General features: G+C 40.9%; 1 protein-coding gene across 1 annotated transcript; it reads left to right on the top strand.

Annotated features, from left to right (window-relative positions):
* Positions 1-337: 337 nt before the first annotated feature.
* zc3h7bb (zinc finger CCCH-type containing 7Bb) lies at positions 338-21,359 on the top strand. Its single transcript, XM_042507716.2, is given in 22 exon segments — positions 338-589; positions 2,615-2,676; positions 2,807-2,843; positions 3,141-3,338; positions 4,341-4,499; positions 5,772-5,912; positions 6,007-6,049; positions 6,149-6,390; positions 7,649-7,934; positions 8,840-8,898; positions 9,470-9,569; positions 9,819-9,980; positions 10,126-10,331; positions 11,215-11,315; positions 11,407-11,588; positions 11,854-11,933; positions 12,488-12,545; positions 12,548-12,752; positions 12,848-12,953; positions 13,829-13,937; positions 14,211-14,344; positions 15,579-21,359. Coding segments are annotated over 21 exon segments (2,703 nt in total). The 5' UTR covers positions 338-589; positions 2,615-2,617; the 3' UTR covers positions 15,615-21,359.
* The last annotated feature ends 1,777 nt before the right edge of the window (positions 21,360-23,136 follow it).

The following is a 23,136-nucleotide window of genomic DNA, read 5'->3' as shown; positions in this document are numbered from 1 at the left end:
TATGGTTGTTTTGCTGCTATTTGCGGCTATTTTGTGTCTCCTTGCAGTTAATTTACATCTCTGTGGTGTTTTTGTGTTTCTTTGTAGACATTTTGTGTTTCTTTGTGGTGGTTGTGCTGCTTTTTATAGTTATCTTGGGATTATTTGCAGTTCACTTGCATCTCTTTGTGGCCCCAGTGTGTCTCCTTTCTAGTGATGTTGTATCTCTCTCAAATTTCTCTTTCAAAGAAAAGAAAAGAAGAAGCAATGGAAAATGCACAACATACAGCACACGAAGCTCGTCCTGAGCATTGGCACAGTTTCTGCTGCCCCCCTGTGGCAATATTTCACCTGAAAACTTGTTGCGATGCTGCACTCACTGGAAACAGCTAGCAGTTAGCTAAGAGCTAGCCAACGTTAGCTAGTCAGTATCCAGCAGCCGTAGCGCAGACAAACTCGTGTCCCTGCCACATGCCAATGACAGGGACACGGAACTCACAGATATGCGCCTGGACATTCACTGATATTTGGCTGGCTAGTTTACCTGTCTTTACCGCCAACACTGTGTAAAGCTATCTCTGATCTGAAAAGCGCTGTGACTCAACTCTCGGTGAGTAGCTGTGCTAAGTGGCTATTAGCATACAAGTTAGCTGATTTACCAGGTAGCTGGTAAGGTTTAGAAACACTGTAGCCTCATATGCCAGCTCAACAACAATCCTTTATGAATGTAAATGAAACTACATATGTGACTTCAAAAATATTATTGAAAGTTAAGTATGCTTTATTAATTTTTATCAGCGCGAGTTAAGATAAATTACAGTGATTAGCATCTAAGTAGCGTTAGCTGGCTAATCCCAACTGCCGGCAGGTAAACCCTGTTTGGGTTAACGCTACCACACTGACGCCATTAGCAGCTAACGGGATGCAAGTTGTGTAATTTACATGTATATCTGTTTGGGTAAGTTTATTTTGAGTTGACCCGTAAGCCAACACGCTAACGTTAGCTTGGCATTTTCTTAATATTGTTGTGCCTTATACAAAAAATGTGTCATCTGACTAATGTTGAGACAGCCGTCCTAAAAATGTCCGCAATTTATGCGTCAAATACTTCTTTGCGAATCGTGCCTCCCTCAGATTAACAAAATGCTGAGGCCGTCTTCGCGATAAACCGTCCCGGCTGTTTGTTTACGCAAGCACGGTGATTGCTCTTTAGTGGTGGGCCTTCGCTTGTTCAGTGCGACTGTAAGTGGTTGGGTGGTTTTGGAAAGGTTTTAATCATGGCAGGAGCAACTTTATGTATCAGGACATCAATGTTATGTGTGGGAATGTTAGTCGAAGCCGTTAAAGTTGTTAACCCTTCAACACCGTAGCAATTTGGCATGGTGTCTTTGAAGTAAATGCATTAATTAAAGAAAAAAAGAGAAAAGATAAACAGGGAAAATGCTATAAGCAACTGAAGGAGAGATGACCTATTTCTAGAGTTTTAAGAAAATTACCTGAAATTTGCAACAAAAAAAAAAGAAAGCAAAAGTAAAAGAATAAAAACCGGGAAATTATAATAAATAAAGAATAAAATAATTAAAATGAAAATGTATTTCTTCTTTGAAGCCTAATTTTAAACATGTAATTAGATATGTAGATTTCTGGATATTTTTGCCTAGTTTTTTGTATAATTTTCTATGGATTCTATCTCTCTCTCTCTCCACCTCTTAAGCCAATTCTCAGGTTATATTGTCACCTTTTTTTAAAAGAAGTCAAACCAATTTGCTCAAGCTTCAAAGGTTTAAAAATTTGTGAGAGGCATACACTTGGCTGATTTTGATCTAGGTTTCAAAAGGTTAAAGGTTACCCTTTAACCCTTCTGTATTTTTCCAACCTGGACTTTTTTTTTTGACAATTTTTTTTGTCCAAGCGAAACGCCTTTCTTAAAAAATGATCCCGTATTGCGAATGACTGCTTAAGTGTCTAACAAAAAGGTCTATGTATGTCAGATGCTTTCTGTAATGTTGTACCAGAGTAGGAGTATGTTCAACCAGAAATTGCTCCAAAGTCGCTATTGCCAAACTCCATTTAAATAAACAAGTCGACAGTAACAAAATTAAACTCATAAAAGCCATCTTGGTTTGTTTTTTCACTGTTCCAACATTTACAAACTCCCGATTGTCTGAAATAAACCCCTATTTCACCCAGTTAGATGTGAAAATATGCTGATGCTACACATGCTAAAATAAATGTTTTTGTAAATTGAGTGGTGGGTTAATGATAGTGATTTTTGGTCTGTTTCTGGTTAAAAATAAAGATCTTACTTTTTAACAAAAGGTCTGTCTGCAGGGATCCTCTCTATAATGTTGTCAGATATAGAATATCAATCTGAGCCTGTCATAGGCAAAAACAAACACTTTTTTAAGCTGGTGATGCACAAATGCCCCAAGTGGTTTCATTAAAGTCTGTTTTGTGACTGTTAGCTGCGGTGCTTTCGCTCAATACTGGACTAATTTCACTGTTGTTCCGATAATTCACTTTGACACAAAACTGGAAAAATAGGGTCCAGGTTGAAAAATACCAAAGCAACCCTTTAATACTCTTGTGTAGTGGAGTTTGAGACTGTTTAAGTCAGTTTTGTCTTTCCCCTCAGATTATGGATCCTGAACGACAGAAACGAAGAGAGGAAATTCAGAAAGCCATGAGCTTTATCCAGTAAGTGTGCAACTAATATTGACTTTACAGCTGATTAGAGGTATTATGAGCAAAGACAGCCTTTTATATTTTCACCCTTTTATATGGAGTACAATGACTCAGTGACAGCCTTCTTAACTTCTCTCCCCAGGTCATCATTGCCTTTCCCAGAGCCAGAGAGTTATGAGGTTTGCATTGATCCTTCTCATCCCATTTTATGGTCACAACTTTTAATCAACAGTAACACTGACAGATTTGATTGTACTCACATTTTCTGCTATTTTCTCCTGTATCTTGAGGTATATTTTAGCTCAGATATTGTGATTTATTTTGTCCTCAATCATATGTCTTTTGCTTTTTTTCTCTTTTCCTTCTCTTTCTGACCATCTTTTATCACCTTTCCATCATTTTTTATGTCCCCTTATCCCTCTCTCACCTCCTGCATTATTCTGTCTCTGTGTGACCTTCCTACACATTCCCCCCAGGCATTTTTGACCCAGTTGGTGTGCAACTTGCTGGACGAAGGCAATTCCTGCTTTCGAGATGGGGACTGTCGTCAGGCAACCCAGCAGTACGGGGAGGGGATCAGTGTTGCACGTTACGCTCAGGCGGAGGCCCTCGTCATCCCCCACGAGCTGCTGGAGAGCCTGTATGTCAACCGGGCTGCTGCCTGCTACCAGACGGTGAGGGAGAAGGGGAAAGAGGGGACATCTCACTTGCAGATACTTGTGGACAAACAGGAAATGCAGTAGGGAATGTATATCTGTTTATTGTTGAAAGGACTCATCTTTGGAAAAAATGTTCAGCTTTAGTACATTTACAGTTTATTTAACAGCTTAGTTTTCGTTCTATGGTAGCATAACTTATGAGAAAGATAGAATAGCTTCTGTTAGTTATTGTGTTTACATTGACTGCAGGAATGAAATTATTTCCTACTGTGGGAATTGCATTTAATGAAATGTTAATGTGGGGCTGAAATTTAGGGTTTTTAAGTCTGTGAGTGTGCTCTAATCTGTGGCTGTTCTATCAAGGTATTGTCGCTGGTTTGACAATTTTGTATTGATGTGCATTCCACAGCGGGGTATTGTTTTTAGTATTGTATTTGAGGGTCACTCTTGCGCAAGTGTCTTTTTGTTTCATGTGAAATGACTCTAAATAGGTCAGTTCACCCCCAAATCAAAAATACATATTTTTCCTCTTATCTTTAATGTTATTGATCAATATAGCAGCTAGCTGGAGCATCTCATCCATGAGTAGATATACACTTCCTTCTGCGCTGTGACTCCGTTAGCGAGTGTAGTTCAGTAGAAAGATAATAGTTCCCACATCAAACTGCTCACAACAAGGTCTGTGGATTATCTTGAGTAATGGGGTCATGATATCTTGAAAGAGACATTGCTGTTGAGTTTTTCAAATGTTTTTTTTTTTTGGCACAAGTACCTTATAGTTCCATTATATTGGAAAGAAGGCAGATATCTCTATAGCCGATATCTCCAACACTCTGCTACTCACACCAAAACATTCTAGATTGACAAATAGCACCACAGGTCAGATGAAAAATAAGGATTTTCGGGATTTTTAGGGTGAATTAACCCTTTAAAACTCATGGCATCTCATAAATAACATTTTAAAGTCCAAAGCCTTTTCCTGCTCTTACTGTATATCTCTGTTTTTTCCGGTCTCAGAGGGAGTATGAGCGTGGTATCCAGGACTGTGACAGTGCGCTGTGTGTGTCAGAAGGCAGTCGCAGGGCTTTGTACCGCAAAGCAATCTGTCTGAGGGAGCTGGGGCGACTCAGAGAGGCCTATGAGTGTGGAACCAAATGTCTCCTCACAGCACCACACGTATGTCAACAACTCTGAAAATGTTCATATAAATTACTTCTGTATGTTTTTAAATGTATGTTCATGTAGATTTTAAAGATCTAGTTTAAAATGAAAAATTCTCTCAGGAAATTAGTTAACCAGTAAAAAAGTGACATCCTGCTGTCCTGCAGGAGATTGTTGTTGATCTTGTTAAAATAGATGTAAAATACAAACCATAATAGCAAGAGCATTCATTCTTTTTTGCAGCACGAAGCTAATGCCTCCTGTGATCACATCATGACCATAAACTAAGTCCCTACTTACCCCCGCTGTGCTTAAGTGAAGCCAAAATATCCGGGATACAACCACTGCCATTTTGCTCTGGTGACGTTATTTGGAGCCAGATTCTGCGCAGTAGCAATCTCCGCGTTGGGGTAATTCCTGCAAAAACACCTGTCTGACCAGTCACGAGCAGCACCATTGAACACGAGTGCAAAGATTGACATACACAGCTGTCAATCATGGTGGAAAACCCCCCTTTTTTTAAATTAAATAAATCGCTAAAATCGAACTTAGCGGAAAAATGAACACTTGAACAAACATCAGTGTGATGAGAACCACCATAAAGGGGTATTGCAGTATTTTTCAACCTGGGCCCTATGTTTACATGTTTGGATGTGTGAATGATTCATGCTTATCGTGGATCTTGGAATCGCTTCGGTAGATCAGCTGAGCCAGGATCTGCGGTGCATCTTCAACAGTTTTTACCTAATCCTGTGGGGCATTTGCATATGGCAAAGTTTCGGCCATTAAAAGTGGTTGTTTTTCTCACTGATGTGCTCATAATGTTATACTTAGAGTCGGAGACGATAGTGACTTTGGTGCTGACCCGGAAAAAGTCTCGGTCAAGTTGAAGTCTTGCAGAAAAATTCGCGTGACTGCTGCGTTCTATAAGTATGCCGTCGGATGTTGCTATGAGAGAGTTGGAATGACTGATGAATCTTACACCTGACACCTTTATTTTTCTTTTTTTAATCTGATGAAAAATCATGTCTGGTTTTTGTATGCATATATTTTAAAGACACTTTTAATACCTTTATCAGTTATTCTGGTTTATTGGCTTACATAGCCTTTATTTTAGGTTGTACAGATTTTAGGGATATGAAGCATTTAAAGATATTCCCTAGAAATGACACATTAAGCAAAAATATCAGTGTAGGTACGAGTGGGACCATCTCTATTGCAAAGTACAAAGGGTTAATGGAGATGATTAATCTCTAGTTAATCTAGATTTTGCGATTCGTCTTCCAGGACAGACAAGTGAGTGAACTGGCCCAGGATCTGGCCACTAAACTGGGCTTGAAGGGCCGTAAGGCTTACGTCAGCCCACAGACAGAGTCCACAGCAACAGAGGGGGAGAATCATGGGGAGACGTCCCCACCCACAGGAGAGGTGGGTGCTGTTGTCGCAGTGTTGAGGTACATACTTGGAATACTTAATGAGAGGCTAATCATGACAGATTTTTTTTCCCGCTCTTTGTCTTCAGATGTCCTCCAATGGGCTGGAATCTTTGGGTGACATTGGACCAGGTATGACAGAGTGACGTGTGTTGAACATGTCTGTTACCGATTCCCATCTGTTTATCATATTAATTTCCCTCCCTCCATCACTGTTTTTGTCCTCCTCAGCGGACCTGGCTAACGCGCAGTGCATCCCTGCTCCTTTGGCCACACCCATCCCAGTCAGCGATGACCCGGCGACCCCTGTGGTGACCCCGTGCACTGACCTGTCGGAGAGCCCCAGCAGCCAGGGCCTGCCTCCCATGCCGTACTCCGTCCCCGTGTCGGAGCACATGGATGAATGCAGCAGCAGCGTCATCAAGGACGAGTTAGACAGTCTGCTGGACTGCATCCCCAAGAAAGTCAGTGAGGTGAGTGAAGGACAGACGAGTGAGACATCAAACATCACTTTGGAGCTAGAATTATTTTTACTTTTAACATTTTTTCAGCACTTAAGTTTGTCTCTTGTAATCTTTGCTTGATTAAACTTAGAAATGCCCCTTTGTAATCAGATGAAAGGGAATCATCTCAGAAGCAAGTGTTGTTGAATTTTGAATTGCAAAAGTGCATTTTGGTCAAAGGTGACCTCAAATTGACGGCCCACTTCATGAAGTGATGCCAGGTTCAAACTACACGACCTGTTTGTCCGTCCCGACCGTCACTATGTCAGAATAGGCGATTTTGGAGTCACAAAATCTTGCCGTAACTTGGCATGCAGACTTGGCAGACAATATGTTTGTCCATGAACAATCATCGCTGCTCGTCTTTCGTGATGTGTATGATGTCATTCTATTATTGACATCCTATTTTCAGTCACCGTGGGTGTTTCAGCTTAACTGTTGTTGCTGTGCAAGTCAGTGAATTCTCCATAAAAAGTTCCTGCAGATGTTTCACATTAAAAGAGACTTTTTTAATAAAATGAAGGGATTTTCTCCATCTAAATGATAGGGGGCTTTTAATTTGAAGTCGATACAGGATGTGTTGCCTTTACAATGATGGCGTGATGCCTTAAACTTAACAGGGTGAATTAAAAACAACAACACAGACATACTCAGTGAGAGAAAAAAGGCCTGTGTTTGTGTAAGTAAAGATAGAACTCCCTGCTGTTGTCGTGAGTAAAGGCCTACACACTATTTCGTAAGTTTATGGTATGTTTGTTAATCCGATCCATCTTCGATGTGAAGAATCAACTTTCTTTGTTAGTTTCAGTGCCACTGCTGTTTCATGCCAGTTTTTTGCTGTTTTTGCCCTGTGCTGCTAAGTTAAGTCTCTTGAGAAAATATCGAAAATGCTGGGGGCGTTGTCCAGGGCAGCAGATCGCTCTGTGTTCCTACTGGTCAAAGTGACGCTGTGTTGAAAAGAGTCGTGTAATACCCAAAAAAGTACATAAATAAATCAAACATGCTAGACTTTCTGTTGAGATGTCGTGAGATGTCCCAGACACAGTGTTGTTTGTCGTCTCCTGTGACACGCTACATGGGATAAAACGAATGATTGTCCCTTATGACACTCATTGTCGTTCACAATCCAAGCGGACATCTTTAGAACGCCGTGTTCGGCTATAATGGGGCTCATATCATGTAGTATGAACCCGGCCTAATGCTTGCCTCTGTTTGTGTCTTGGTCCAGAATCCAGTCCAGGGTGCTATCCCCACCAACCTCCCGAACACGGCGGTGGGTCTCCGGCCTCCGTACTCCCCGAACCTTCCGGCCCCGTCCCCCCAGCTGCCATCAGCCTTCTTCAGCTCCACCATCGGAGACTTGCCCTCTCTGGAACCGTACCCGCAGCTGGCCCAGCGGGACCAGGGCTCCACCCAGGCGCAGGACGCACTGGGAGGCTTCCCCACAGATGGAGAGGGGAAGGCAGGAGTCGCTGCTGGCGGGCTGGACTCGCTGTCTGAATACACTCTCCCTGGTGAGAAACGAGTCTTTATCTTTCATCTCATGTTGAGAAAGCAGTCTTTGATTTTTTAAAAAATGTTGCACCAAGTTATCCTAGTGGAAATAAACTTCAACTACCAGAAATTGGGTTTAGTGAAATTAAATCACACATGGCATGCACATGTTTGTCATAATAGTTCACTTACCCAAAAAAAAGAAGGGAACAAAGGGATAAAAAGGGAAAAGATACAATAACCCTCATTTATCTAACGCACAAACTAGTGCAAATCTGAATGCAGAAATCGTTTTACATTCGGTTTCACATTTGATTCCTGAAACAGTTTCTGTTTGGCAGCTAAAAAGTTTAATCAGAAGATGTCAGAAAAATACCGTATGGACAGAAATCTCTGCCTTAAAGCTTTTTGTTACAAAGGCTTATTAGTGACGAGTGGCCGGATGTATTGGGTCTGCTTCCATTTTGAGTAGAACAAGGGCGGAGGAGACACACACCAGCTGTGTCTGAGCAGGACAACCTTAAAGATTTAATCAACTGTTTACTTATTAAATATTGAATTAATATTTACACTGTTACAGGAATTATTTCCTTCAAATTATGTTTAAATAAAAGTATATCTAAACATGCTTTGGTTTTCTACTCAAGTACATAGAGACTGTGACTTTTAGCTTTGCACACGGCACTACTAAAAAGAAGATTGAGTTTGAGGAATGAAAAGCATGCCGGCTATATGTTAAAAAATGTAACTGACGTACACACATCCTGATCCAGTGCAATGTCTTAGCTTGCTCTTGCTCAGTTACCAGAGCACAGCTCCCAGGGAGCTGCTTTAACCTGCCGTATGCGTCAGCAGCAGACGGTGTGAGTCAGCACCATTACTACATGGTGTTTGACATCAGTGTCCTTGTGTCTTTGGTCCTCAGGGGGACGAGTGTGTCACAGCTTCATCCCGGGAATGCGCAACCACAATGCCGCACATGCAGTGAGTAACACACACAGACACACTTTTGCATCATATCTTGCAAAATGTTTTTTGACAAATTGTAGTGCCTGCAGGGCGAGAAGGAGAAGGAGCTGCTGTCCGGTGCTTAAGTGGGAGACGATATCAATCAGTCAATGAATAAATATATAATAGGCAATAATATGTGTTGGATTTACATTTAAATAAATAGTAATTAATTAAATGTGCTGAGAGACTTACCTGACTTGGCCCAATCAGCGCACATTTTCAGTCCAATACGGTCTGACCCGTTGGGCTTTTCAGTACCTGTTGGGCTCTGCTTGAGATTGAGAACTCTAATTTCCACACAGATTTGTTGTCCACTATGTATCATTATCAGCGAAAAAATTGGTTGCATCCCCTTGACACATAGTGGCACACACATAATACAGCATGATTTTAAGATTTTAATGTGTCAGAGTTGCAGGACACTTACCCAGCAACATCACTGGTTAATGGTGCCGGTTTCTATTAATTAGCAGCCATTTCCGACTCTTAAACAGTCTTTGTGTTTAACGTCTCATCTCGGCGCCCCCCTCCTCTTCCTCTTCAGAACGGTCCAGCAGGAACCAATCTGTCTCTGCTCTCCAGGAATCCTCTGGCAGCCACACACGAGTTTCGGCAGGCCTGTCATGCCTGTTACAGCCGAATAGGTTGGTTCAAGTTTCTCAGTCACTTTCTCTCACTTGCCTTTGACCAGCTTCTTTTTAACTTGTGTTTTTTGCAAATGTTTACCGTGGGGTGTAATTGTATTACTGTCTCTGTTAGCACAGAGGTATATAGTCTTTAATGGCATTTATCAGCCTCTGTCACTGACCAATAGGAGGTGCAACATCATTTACAGACTATATCTCACCTTTTACAAAGTAATTTAACCTTCTCCTTCCTCTTCGTGCTCACAGGTCCAAGAGTGATGGACTACAAGTATCAGCCGGAGGCAGCACACCGCTGCAAGAGGGATGTGCTACTGTGCCGCCTCAAAAATGCAGATGACCCCACGTGGAAGAGGATTCGGCCAAGGCCTGCACGCAACAACTTCCTGGGGGCTTTTGTACTCTGTAAAGGTATTATGTTATGAATAAAATACTTGAATTAATTTTGAAGGTGTGAAAATCGATTTGAGAAAAAGCCCCAACAGCTAAATGGAGGTGAAGTCTGGCAAAAATCATGTTTTTATTCACTTTAATTTTCTGTCTTTGGTCCCCACAGAGGTGCAGGAGCGTCAGGAGTGTCAGTATGGCGAGAACTGTACGTTTGCTTACTGCCAGGAAGAGATTGACGTGTGGACCCAGGAGAGGAAGGGCGCGCTGAGCCGAGAGCTGCTGTTTGATCCGCTGGGCAGCACGGAGAGACGGGCGCTCAGCGTCACCAGACTGCTGCAGCTCCACATGGGCATGTTCATGTTCCTCTGTGAGGTGAGAGCACAGTCTGTTTCTCTTATCAGGGTTCCCACGGTCATGGAAAACATTGACAAAGTCATGGGATTTTACTGTTGCATTTTTCAGGCTCGGAAAAGTCATTGAGTAAGTAAAAAATTAGCCTGACTTCTTTCAGAAATGGGAAGAAGTTACTCATTTCAAGAAGTTACCCAAAAAATGTCAACAAATTAGTAAGAAGTACAAGAAAATTACCCAAAAATAAGCTAAGATAGGACCTGAAAAAAGGTGCTTTGAAAGTAATAATTCTATAACATAATTTTAAATATATAAATATGATGATTATAGATGTAGCGTTCTCAACATTTCCCTAGCTTTTTTAATAGAATTTTCTAAAACGACTAAATTCTTGCAATTTGCGAGACATTTCTTTTCAAGTTTATCATTCCGTTTTTCACCATGTGTTTCTAAAGAAATCAAACCAGTTTGCTCAGCGCTCAAAATACCTGTGAAACATGTCTGAATGCAGCACAGGGAAATTGGTGTCAATCCAGATTTCAAAGGTCTAGAACTAATTTAAAGTTTTGGAAAAGTCACAGAATTTTGTTGTGTTTAATGAAATTGTTGCAGTGTTCATGCATGGATATGGTAATGTAACGTAAAGAAAAATGTATTTTCTGTAGCTGTTGATGTAAAGAAGCTCCAATGTGTGTCGATGTTTGACAACATTTTGTTTACCGTCTTTTAAATGTATCCATTTTCTCCCCACGTCCCGTCTGGGTCCTTGAAAAGTCATGGAAAACTGTAGAAATTTTGTACATAAAAAATGTGTGGGGACCCCACTCTTAACCATTTCCAGTCTCTTTACATCTGCACTTTTAGAGCATTTGAAGTGAGCTGCATCTCGTTCCTCTCTCAACAGGAATGTTTTGACAGTAAGCCTCGCATCATCAGCAAACGCAGCAAAGAAAACTTAGCAGTCTGCTCAAACCTCACAGCTCGACACCCGTTCGACGACAACAAGTAAGTGTAACCCAGTTTTTTGTCTTCATTTTGCTCCCAAAAAGTTTCTAAATGCTGAAGAAATTTCACTTTGCTTCTCTGTCTGCTGCAGGTGCCTGGTGCACGTGGTGAGGTCCGCCAATGTGCGCTACAGCAAAGTGCGTCCCCTGCACCCTCTTTGCCAGTTCGACGTGTGTCGCCACGAGGTTCGCTACGGCTGCCAGCGTGAGGACAGCTGCTCCTTCGCTCACTCCGTCATAGAGCTCAAATGCTGGGTCCTGCAGCAGGATACCGGTGGGTAGAAAACACACACACACACACACACACACACACACACACACACACACCAGTTATCTTGTTGATTTCTATGATTAAAAATAGAAGTCTGCTTGGCAAAACTGTTATAATGCACTGCCAAAAATATGTATTTGTCAGAAGTTGAGTGGACAGAGTACTGGTGTGCATGAGACAACAGTAAACACCAGAACTATCTAGTACAGTCATAAATTAATCCATTGAAGGGTTTTTCCACAAAGCTGCTCTCTGACATTTCTCTCAGGTATCACCCATGAAGAGATGGTGCAGGAGTCCAAGAGACACTGGCAAAGGCTGGAGCAGAATGCACAGAAGCAGCAGAAGGTGAGGCAACAGTCGGATATCTCACCCTTTTTTTCTCAGCAATTAAAAATAGCAGTTACCACTGTGCTGTGTTAGTCTGATAGGGTGGGCGAGACTAGCCTTATCATTCCTGGGTCCATCATGTCATTCACCAGTGATTACATTTTTGCAAGAATCTTGAATTAAAGTTACTTGTTACATTTTCAAATGTGGGAGTAATTCATGTGTGATTTTTTTTTTTCTTTTTGAGGGTGAGATCAGACCTGTAGTGTGTTATTGTGTTTGTTTATTTCAGTGCCTGCTGTGTAATTACAGTCAAAATATGGCTGCTAAATTTGAGTCAAATTAACTCACAAGTTTCTTGTTTATTCTGGGTTTTTTCCGGCCATATTAAAAGCAGATTATTAGTTGTATTTTGACTCTATGCAGAGCCTACACCGTAGTCTGCGCCATAGTTAGCATTTATAACAGAGCAGGGTTGCTCTGCAGTAACAGCTTCAAAACACTAGTTGGCAGGCACGCAGCAAAAATGTGTCTGTTTTATCATTAAATTTCTCCTTTTCTGTGTGTTTCAGCCGATCCACATCCCCCATCCGAGCAGCAGCCTACCTGCAGGAGGAGTCGGGGAATGGGGTGGGGCGGAGGAGTAGGGGAGATGTCATGGGTGGGGGGTGTGGGCCCAGTGGGTGGGTTGGGGGTGGGAGGTTTAGGAGCAGGGATGGGACGAGGGCGACCCCTCAACCTGAAAATGAAGTTTGTGTGCGGCCAGTGCTGGAGAGAAGGACAAGTCAATGAGCCTGACAAGAATCTCAAGTACTGCACGGCCAAAGCACGCCACAGGTGACGCCTGTCTAACACTCTCTGTTACGTTGTTTTGTTTGTTCCTTTTGTTTGTTTTTTTTTTTAACTTTAATGTCTGCTCTCTGTCTCCTCAGCTGGACAAAGGAGCGTCGGGTCCTGCTCGTGAAATCATTTGAGAAGAAGAAGTGGGTTGTTGTTCGTCCTCTGCCCTTCTCTCGCACCTATCCACAGCAATATGACGTGAGTCCTCGTGTTTTTTTTTCTCCTCTCCACCTCGCTCACATGCCGAGTACAGCTGACTCTGTTTCTGCCCTGGGGGACAGGTGTTGTTGTAAATCCCCTCACCCCTGTGTCTTATTATTTTGTAGCTGTAGCTGTGTCTTTGACCGTGTTTTCATGTTGACACTGTCAACTGTGTTAACCAACACAGTCGTTGTAGGATTACCATATTCTAGTAGTTTTTTTTAAGGCGTTTTAAACTTCAACTCTTTTTGGTAACCAAAGCAATTGTAACACCAGTTTTCCATCACAGTTAATAGAGAAGAAGATTGTGACCAGAGTGGTAGTCGTGAGTCAGGTTGTCACAATACTAGAATTTCTTACTCGATAAAGATACCCAAAATACCAAAATAGTTAATACTTAATCATTTTGGATACCACTTAAAAAATGAAGATGCAATACTTTTTTTTATTAAATAAAAAAAATAACATAATGACAACAACATTTTTAGGATGCCGAAGGTAGTAAAAAAAAAAAATACAGCAACAATGACATACATGTACTCCACAAGCCTACATCCCTGTGTCTTTTCTGTGCTTTTCAAGTAGCGCTCAATTGTTTCCTTAGGAAGTAGTCCACTTATTCTCTGACTGGTCCATTTTTATTTTTTGTCTCTGTTGGAGAAGCTTGCCCTAAAGTATGGATGCTTATACCCAAAATGCAGTGCACCTTGACATTGTTCCCGATTCTCTTCTGTGGCCTGTATTTGACAGAAACAAACAAAAACAAAGTGACATTTTCCAATTTAGAGGAGTTAATTCAGAAGGAAACTCTGTTGAAGTGCTGTTGACCTCCTTTAACAGCTCTCTACTTTTGCTTGTGTTTTTTTATCTAGATGTGTGTGCATGTGATGAAGCAGAAGAAGTGCCACTATATTGGGAACTGCTCATTTGCTCACAGTCTGGAGGAGAGGGACGTCTGGACGTACATGAAGAACAACAGCTGTAAGTTCATTGGTCCATCCAGAACCACAGTGTTTTTCAGATCTGTGCATTTAGAGCTTTTAATTAAATGTGTGGTATACAAAAGAGTAGTGGTGTATTAAGTTCTAGATTTAGTCATGTTACTCCTCAAGTTTATTTTAATCGTTTTGCCTGAAACTACATTCACCATAAATAACCTTTTTTTGGTCTTAATTCGCACTACTTGTTTTTCCACAAAATATCCAAGGTCACTGAGGTTGTTTTTTCTTCTGTCCTCCCTCACTCCTTCTTCAGTGAGAGACATGCAACAGATGTACGAACTGTGGCTGCAGCTCACCAATCAGAGTAGACGCACAGATAGTGCAGCTGTGACCCCGCCCCCAGAGGACAAGCAGGTCACCATAACAGCAGATTACACAGAAGGCATGGTGAGTGGTTATAACACCTCATTACAGGGCTTTGTTGAGTACTCGATTCTGATTGGTCAATTGCGTCATTCTGTTGAAGAGCAGACAGTGTTGCTGTAACAAACAGACCGCTGCTTCTGTTCTGATCATAGATGGTTAGGGAGATGGAACGGGAGTTTTTCTATGTATTTGAGATTACTCCCTTAAACTTGATTTAGTACAACTTTGAACATAGGCGATGTTGACCTAAGATGGATTTTAGTAAAATTATTTTTGAGATTCTTGATATATTTATCTTTATGGATTATATTGATGTTGAATTGACTAGAATACTGTCGACATATGTTGCTTTTTATCTTGTGTTGCTAGGGTTATGTGTTTTGAAGGGCATGTAAGTGTAGCGGTCCTTGTACTCCTCTTGCGTTGTGTATTTAGTGACAAGGCAGACTTTCTCACCGTTGGCACGCTTGCCGTTTATTTCTCATCTGGACTGACCTGGCATGGAGATTTAACACACAGTCAGTCCAGTTCGCCCTATACACACACATACACGGCCCGGAGGCAGCGAGGTCCGACTGTTCAACCAGTCCACAAATGAACGTAAAATAACACAAAGCGTACCTGGCATGGAAATTTAACACACAGTCAGTCCAGTTTGCCCTATACACACACGCGGCTGCAAGAAGTAAAATGAAAAGAAAGTGCAAGTTAGCTAACATGTGTAACTTTAGCCATTTGTAAACAGAAATAAAAGACAAATATCGTCAACTTTTTTAAAAAAGGCTCGACCGTACGGGAGCTTTATGATTCAAAATACAACTTAAACCACTCCTTAATATTAAAATGAAAGTAATTAATATAAAACAAAGACAGAGCTCATACTCATGCACCTACCCCGGAGGCAGCGAGGTCCAACTGTTGCTACCCCCCGGGGTGCACGACCCTAAACCACAGGGGTGCTGCCTTTACTTACAATAGGAGACCCCAGTTCCCGTGTTTTGTAGTGTGTTTTATATGGCAAGTGGGATCACATTATCTCTTAACTCCGTTACATAAGGAAGTGTTAGTCATATTCACATATTAAGATAGTTTGGTTGGTAGATAGGTTGGGAAATGATGTCAACAGTTAACTAGTCAAGATGCAAGATCCCCTGTTTTTGCAAAATATAGTATTCAAAGAGAGAAAAGTTTGCTCAGTGGACATGGTTGTTGGTTAAGTGTGAGAGACGAGCGGTGTTGATGTATATCATTTCAGGGAGGCCGGCGATTGTCAGACGGTGACGATCTCTGAGTGTCGCTGCATCGACTCGAGGCAGCTGATCGCCGCTGAGCTGCAGACAGAGAGACAGGCCAGCCACACCAGCTTCAACCCAACAGTCTGTCATCTCGCCAGTCTGACCTCCTCTAACATCCAGCCAGCAGTGTGAGAGCAGATGGACACACAGCGAAATGGTCAACCCCACCACACACACACACACACACACACACACACACACAGAGAAAAACACATAATACACAAAATACACAAGTCAAGTCACAGGCACCGCTTAACACAAAGAGAAAGCTTTGAAAATACAGGACTTTGTGTTTGAATATCACGCTGCAGTTACACACAGCACCTTTAGGTTCCCCTTCAGCAGATTTTTCCGCAGAAATTCCACAGACAACTAGTTTTGCTCTGACTAAAATAATCACCTAGTGTTCCCTAGTGCTCTTTGGACTGAGTCTCTGTGTCCACCGGCACCTCTTTTTCAAAAAAAAAAAATCCTTGCAGCACTGAAACTGGGTGGGCGCGCTGGTCGCAGCTCTTAAATTTTGCTTGGTGATAATTTAATTGAAGCTTGGTACTTGTATGCTTGAAGTTGAAATTTTAACTTTGGAGTGCCAAAAAAATGCCAAGCCCACAGTGCTATTAAACTATGGCGCATTGTAAAAAGAGGTTCTTGGTGGACACTTAAAGCTGCGTGACAACCAAATCCCACTCTCGCTCCTTCACGGGAATATTGCGGGAGGGTGGAGATAAATAATTTTGAGCGTAATTTTTTTTTCAAAGGGGAGTTTGTACTTCCTTGTTATATTGTCTGCCATATTGGTAGAACGCTATGAATGTAATGCCTGCAAGGGCCTTTAATACTAGGAAATTAGTCATTTAAAACGTTGCTGTGGTTGTGGAATGTATGCACGTACATGCCCCAAAACAAACATGACAGCCCCCCACCCCCCCTCCCTTTGTAGATTTAAGTCGGCCTCTCGATAGCTGTAATGAAACTAAGCATCCCTGTAGGGGACGAGCGCAGACACGCACACACACTCACAAAATAACCTTGTAGTTGCCGTCAGCCGTTGTTCAGGTGAATTGAAGCATGCTTGAATGTCAGAAGGGAAAGTGACAATGTGGAAACAAAACAAAAAATCTTCACTGATCACCTGTGACTAAAGTACACATGGCTAGTGGTTCAAAGCAGTAAGCGGCCATCATGTACTCTGAAGGGATAGGACAGATTTTTTTTATCCATAGACAATATGTTACAGACAGTAGATGTCAGTCAGTACGTCCTCAGTTTGGAAAAGCAGGCTGGAGTCGGACATTGAAGTAAGCAATTTACTGCTGTGAATAGGTTTTTTAGTCACCTAAAAAAAAGTCCTACCTATCACAAAAAATCAACAAACAGTCGAATATTTATGTTCAACAGCAAAAGGTGATTACGACTGACATAATTCTGAGTCAGGTACAATCCCAAAACTGATATTGGCTTCTTTTAGGTTGGTTTTTTTTTTAGGTGGCTAAAATACATTTTCTATCCCTTCAAACTATTGATAGGCAGCTGACAGAGATGTGAAGCTGGTGTTGAGAAGTGACTGCAGTACATTACACTTCTGGCTTGAGCGGCTCTCAGCATTAGATCACTTCAGACCGCAGATGCCCATTAAGAAACGATGACCTCACTTGGACTGAAGCAGAGCGAAAACACTTAAGTTGTGAGGGGAAAGAAAAAAAAAGATTAGTTTTGTAATAGTTAAAGAAGAAAAGATTATTTAAGGAGTGAAACCAAGAAGAAAAAGATGAATGAAACAAACAGGAGATTATTAAGAATGTATTTTTCTATAGTTGATTGTGAGAATAGTTAAGATGATTTGAAAGTAAGGTCCGCCTCTTCAGTCGAACTGCGGTCATCGTTTCCCCTGAAAACCGATCACGCCCCCACGGCCTTCAAACGGAAACCTGTGTTCCTCATATGCATCCAGACGTTACGTTCCTGACAGCTAACCGTAGCTCCTAAACCTTTTCACGATGGGAAACCTGCTCGCCTGAGGCAGGGGAACCACCACATATTGTGCCTATAAACAACACACAAACACACTAAAACACACACACACACACACACACACACACACACACACACACACACAATGAGGCAGGATATCTGTTGCCATCTTATTCTAGCCTTTAATACAGACGGAGACACGATGGAGATATGTTTATATTCAGATACACACATATTATACATATTTACAAATAATGGTATACTACTAATAATAATTGATAACTTAGCGGTTAAGCTTAATAAATATATAACCTGAAAACCTGTATTGATTACATAGAAGAACTTCTTGTTATTGAGGTATTGCTATATGACATGTATCGCTGAACTAGATAGTGATTTTTTTTTTTTTTTTATGTTTCTTTTTATTTTGTAATTTTTCCTTCTGTGTGGGTTGTTCCAGACGGGGGAGTGGGGTTGTACGGAGGGGTTGAAGCAGATTGAATGCGTTATAGTCGAGTTAAATCTTTAACGCTGAGAGCTGAGGGAAGGACATCGAGTGACTCGCCTGATTTCTGATTTTTTTTTTTTGTTAGCAAGCTCAGCAGCCAAACTGGTCACACACACAGTGTTCCTCTTCTGCAACGTGTACGTCAAATATTTTAGAAGCTGCACTTTTTGTTTTGAGTATTCATCTTATTTTTCGTGTGCAGAGTGACCTCGGCAACAAAAGGCTTCAGTTCCCAAAATACTGGCGTTACACGCAACCAACACAATAAGAGCAGAAAAAAGTGTAAAGACGACAGAAAAGATCACAAAAATGCAGTCCATTTGGTCTGCAGTCAGCAGATAAATAGATTGATTTTAATTTCTGTCTGAATGTGATGTATTTGGGTTAAATCTTTAGGCTGAGAGCAGAGGAAATGAAATTGAGTGCCCAACTTCAGAGTGTTTTTTTTTGCATTGTTCACAAGTTGAGCAGCTAAACTGGACATACACAATCCAGTCAAGTTCCTATTCTGCAGTGTGTAGGTCAGATTTCTCAGAAGCTGCACTCTTTATGATATAAATACTTCATTTTCTTGTCCAGAGTGACCTCTGCATAAAAACATCAAATAGATTCCCAAAATACTGACATTACACTCAGTGTTTTGTGATATTCCATTTCGTCTGCAGGCAGTGGATGCATAGACTGATTGATTGAATTTCAGGCTTGATTTGTCCTAGTAGGGTTAAATCTTTACACTGAGAGCAGACTTACCAAAGTTCAGCAGCTAACAGACAATACAGCAAAGCTCCTGTTCTGCAGTACGTAGGTCAGATTTCTCAGAAGCTGCCATGTATGTGAAAGTATTTATGTAATTTTTCATTAACCTGGTAAGACCATCCTGAAGACGTGAGCTCAGCATTGTGTTTGGCTCTCTGTATCAGTCTGGACTCGCCCTCCATTAGTGCAATCTCTGGCCAAACATGAACACTGGATTTGTACCAAAGAGCGTCTTCTTCATCACTAACGGAGCCAGCTGATGAACTAAGAACTATGGATCCCTAATTGACTCAGATTGGATTTTCATTTCTGAAACGAGTCCAGACTGATGGAAAAAGCAAAACAAAATGTTGACTCGCGTCGTCAGGATGATCTTACCATGGCCATTTTTCGTATTTAGAGTGACCTCGGCAACAAATGGCTTCAACTCCCAAAATACCAACCTTACACTCAACCAGATCATTACGGTCAAATGCAGCAAGTGAAAAAATGAGAGAAGAGATCATGAAACCACAGCATGTTTTGTCTGCAGTCAGTGGATAAATGCAAATAAAAAGAAGGACAACTGTTAAAAAACAGACTTTCTGCCCCCATTGGAATTTGGACGTGGCCTCAAATGCAGATCTGAGGTCAGTTTTGCATCAGTAATTTTTGGGCGATTGTTGGCAGCGAGCCCCGGTCTGGAACAGCCCCAGGTATTAGCTTCTTCGAGGGATCGTATTACTACTACTCCTAGTATTATGATGAATATGATGACGATAATGATTGCTATCTATTGACTATTTCTATTTCTTCTCTATATGCTATTGATATATGTATGTTAATTGCAATGTATAACTCTCTTTATATATGTATCCATGTATGAATATAATAATTAACAGTAAATACGCGTCTGTGTATGCAGCGGTGCGCAGCTCTGACTGGGAGGCAGTGAGCAGAAGACGTTTTTCAGTCCCGCAGGTGGTGATGTCTCTTATTTAGCCGCCTGTGGGTCATCAGTAGCCGAAGACATTTCACACAGTTTAATGTCGCGTGAGCTCTGTGTATAAGGATTATTTAGGCTAAAGACAAAGAGAAGATGGCTGATGATTAACGGTATCCCAGCGACAGAGCTCGCTGCTCACTGCCTGTGCTTTTCGTTTAAATCGACTCACCAGGCAGAGACAGATCTGGAGACAAAAGCATACATAGTAGCCTATATACTCCCGTATAGCGCCTTATTCGATATCCTACACTTATAAGATGATACATACCCTATTGTATAATCCTGCTTACTATATACAGTATATGATACCTGATACCTATTATAATACTTAGACACCCTTATAAGGTAATTTAGATAAGAGATGGTGGAGCTGTTTTTTTTTCTGTGGCTGTGGAAGAGTTGATTGTGTTCCCATCTTGTTGTTCGGACGTTTAAACGCTCTTCATCATTCAGTAGTTGTCAGCTGAGTATGTTTGCGAAGCAGCTGAAGATGGAAAACGAACATTAGATACACCAGCAAAACTACGAAAACTTAAATGTTGTCTGACGAAGATGGTGGAAGGTGGAATTTCATTAAAAAAATCTATTTGGCTACGCAACAGGCCCGTTTTTCTGAGTTTGGTGTGCAGAAAGAGTGCATTAATGTTTGGCTTCCTGCCTTTGAAGACATGTTGGACGTATTTGTTATATGGGGGGCATTTTAGAGGAGGCTAGTCTTTTGCTGATGATGTGACTGAATTGCAGAGAAAAAAGAAAACAGTGGAACCTGTGCTGCATGTTCTGTGTCAGCAGGCGAATCACGACACATATTAAAGGGAAGCAGCTTCACGTGGACACAGTACTTTTTACACATTTGCTCTGATTTCCTGTTTTTTGCTCTGATTTTTTGCAAACCCCACCAAATACAGCTGATTTCCATTCATGCTAAAAAGGTGATGAAAGCGGCCCATGAATGCACTTGCATACAAAAATATTCTGTTTTGGCCCTTATTCCAAAAAAAAAAATCCTACTTAGCTGTTTACATGGTGAATGAAAATATACATTACACCAATATTCCAGTTTACATGCAGCCTTGCAAACTCAGATTAACATGTAGTTTATTGCGCCCCAATGTAGAAACGTGAAACCGCTGGAGACGCTTGTTAGTTTGCATCTTTTCATCTAAACAGGACTTTTTCCTAAACCCCTCATACAGTTTTTGTCTTTTGATTTCCGGCACGGACTCACATCTACACAGCCACAAAAAAAAAGTCTTAATTTAACAGTTTTCAATCAGTTAGAAACTATTTGGTTATTTGAATTGATTTCAACAACTCTGATGAAGAAACCAGGGTTGTAAGAAGTGGAAAAAAAACAAGGCCTCTTTTTGTACTGTATTTTTACATTTCGTTGTTTCGTTGTTTTATCCCCCTTGACTTTGTTTTCTCTTTTCTCCTCCCTGGTTGGAATTTCATGATCTCATTAAGTGGACCAAATCTCTTGAAAGCATTTAATAAACCGACTGTTTTAGAAAAAAAAAAGTGTTTTTCTTTTTTTTTTGTATTTTTATTATAAGAACATTGCGAAGTATATAAAATATATATTTTTTTGCTCCACTTACCTTCTCACCCCTCAACGAGAGACTGCAGCAGAATCAAAGGCAATAACAGAATTAACAGCATAAATGAGGAAAAATGGAAAACAACAAAACGAAACAAACAAGGAGGCTTAGTTGTTATAACCACTTGTTCAATTTACTGAAGCACACATTAAACTTGTGGACATTATAATTATTAAGGGTCTGATTAACCCTCTGAAACCCGATGGGCGAAACCGGCTGACATTCCTGTCTGCGAGAGGCCTCAGCGGGCTGAGTTTCAACACTAGAGTGATGATACAGATATCAAGTCCCAAAGAATTAACTGATGCCGATCATGCCACGTCTAGCTTCTCTAATAACGCTCCAAATTTAGTCTGAATTTTGGCAATGGCAAAACAAGCATTTCACAGATGTCCCTTGACCTCTAACCTTAAGTCTCCCTTTACAGGCATGCCCACTTTATGCTTGTCCCATGCAGTTTTTGGCAAAAAGCATGCCTTTTTTTGCATGCTATCTTTGTCTTTTTGAATATTTCTGCACACTGCTGTCTCTACACAGTCTTGAAATTACTTAAACTGGTTTTGGGGTAGTGACCTCTGCGGTAATCACAGCCTCATGAAACTTTACGGCCACAAACTAGAGACCTTGAGCATTCGGAGGATGTTTGGCTTTAATATGTATGTTAACAATAAGGGGCTTTCTCAGCACTTTCCAGAAAAAATGTGCTCGCCATCCATTCTCTGAAAAATGCAGTTGATACAGAAATCACCAAATGTCAAACATTATTGTTAATAAATCACAGCATGGATTTTTCTCTGGATTTTTCTCTCTAATATCTCGGTATCTTAATGTGGTGTTTTAGAGGGATTCTTGGCCATTTTTATCAATTCTTGAGGGGTAAAATGTGCTTAGATTTGGCATCAAAACTACACACATTTCTGAGCTGCATCTGGAAAGAGTTAAGGGTCAAGTCACAAGACAGAAAACACCCCTAGTGCCATCTCCCTGGACATTACACACATTTTTAATTATTCAGGGTTCTTACCTTCCTAAAAAACCTGGAAAAGTCATGTAATTTGTAAATTGTAATTTCCAGACCTGGACAAGTTTTGGAAAATTAAATATACCCAGAAAAGTTTTGGAAAAGTCATGGAAATTTGTTAACTATTGGTTAAACAGCACTTAGATGTTCAGGCAGATCAGTCACGTTACTGAACATTACGTAATTCTCTACGAGGGTAACTTCAAACTCCAATGTCAATCTCAGTGACTTTGCTGATGTAAACATTTCAAACAACAGTTATATTTAAAGTTTTCAGGTCTAATCCAGTTGGGAATTCATTTTTTGAAAAAATAAATAAAAAATACTATATATATATTTAAAAGCTAAGAAAAAGAGTCGTTGATAAGAGTAGAAGTTGTTTCAGAGAATGTTTGGTCATGAAAATTTGTCCTGGAAAGTCATGGGAATTTATTGGTAAATTGTATGAGCCCTGATTATTGCACGTGTCACTTTAAAACTTTGGTCATAGATCAATATACTGCTGTCACAGCCTTTACTCTAACAGACTTTTCACAGGATTTTGGGACCTGGCCTCACAGATTTGCTGAGCTCAGAGCTCTGTGCAGGTAAGTCTTCGACAGATTATCGGCCTGGCCGGTTATTGGCACCGATATTTGTTATTTTGCCGATTATTTGTATTGGCATTTTATTTCAT

This window comes from Plectropomus leopardus, chromosome 19, assembly GCF_026936395.1.
Source record: "Plectropomus leopardus strain MGB_pleo_1.0 chromosome 19, ASM2693639v1, whole genome shotgun sequence".
Classification (NCBI taxonomy): Eukaryota; Metazoa; Chordata; class Actinopteri; order Perciformes; family Serranidae; genus Plectropomus; species Plectropomus leopardus.
Note: the sequence above shows the minus strand (reverse complement) of the source record. Positions and strands in the feature narration are given on the sequence as shown.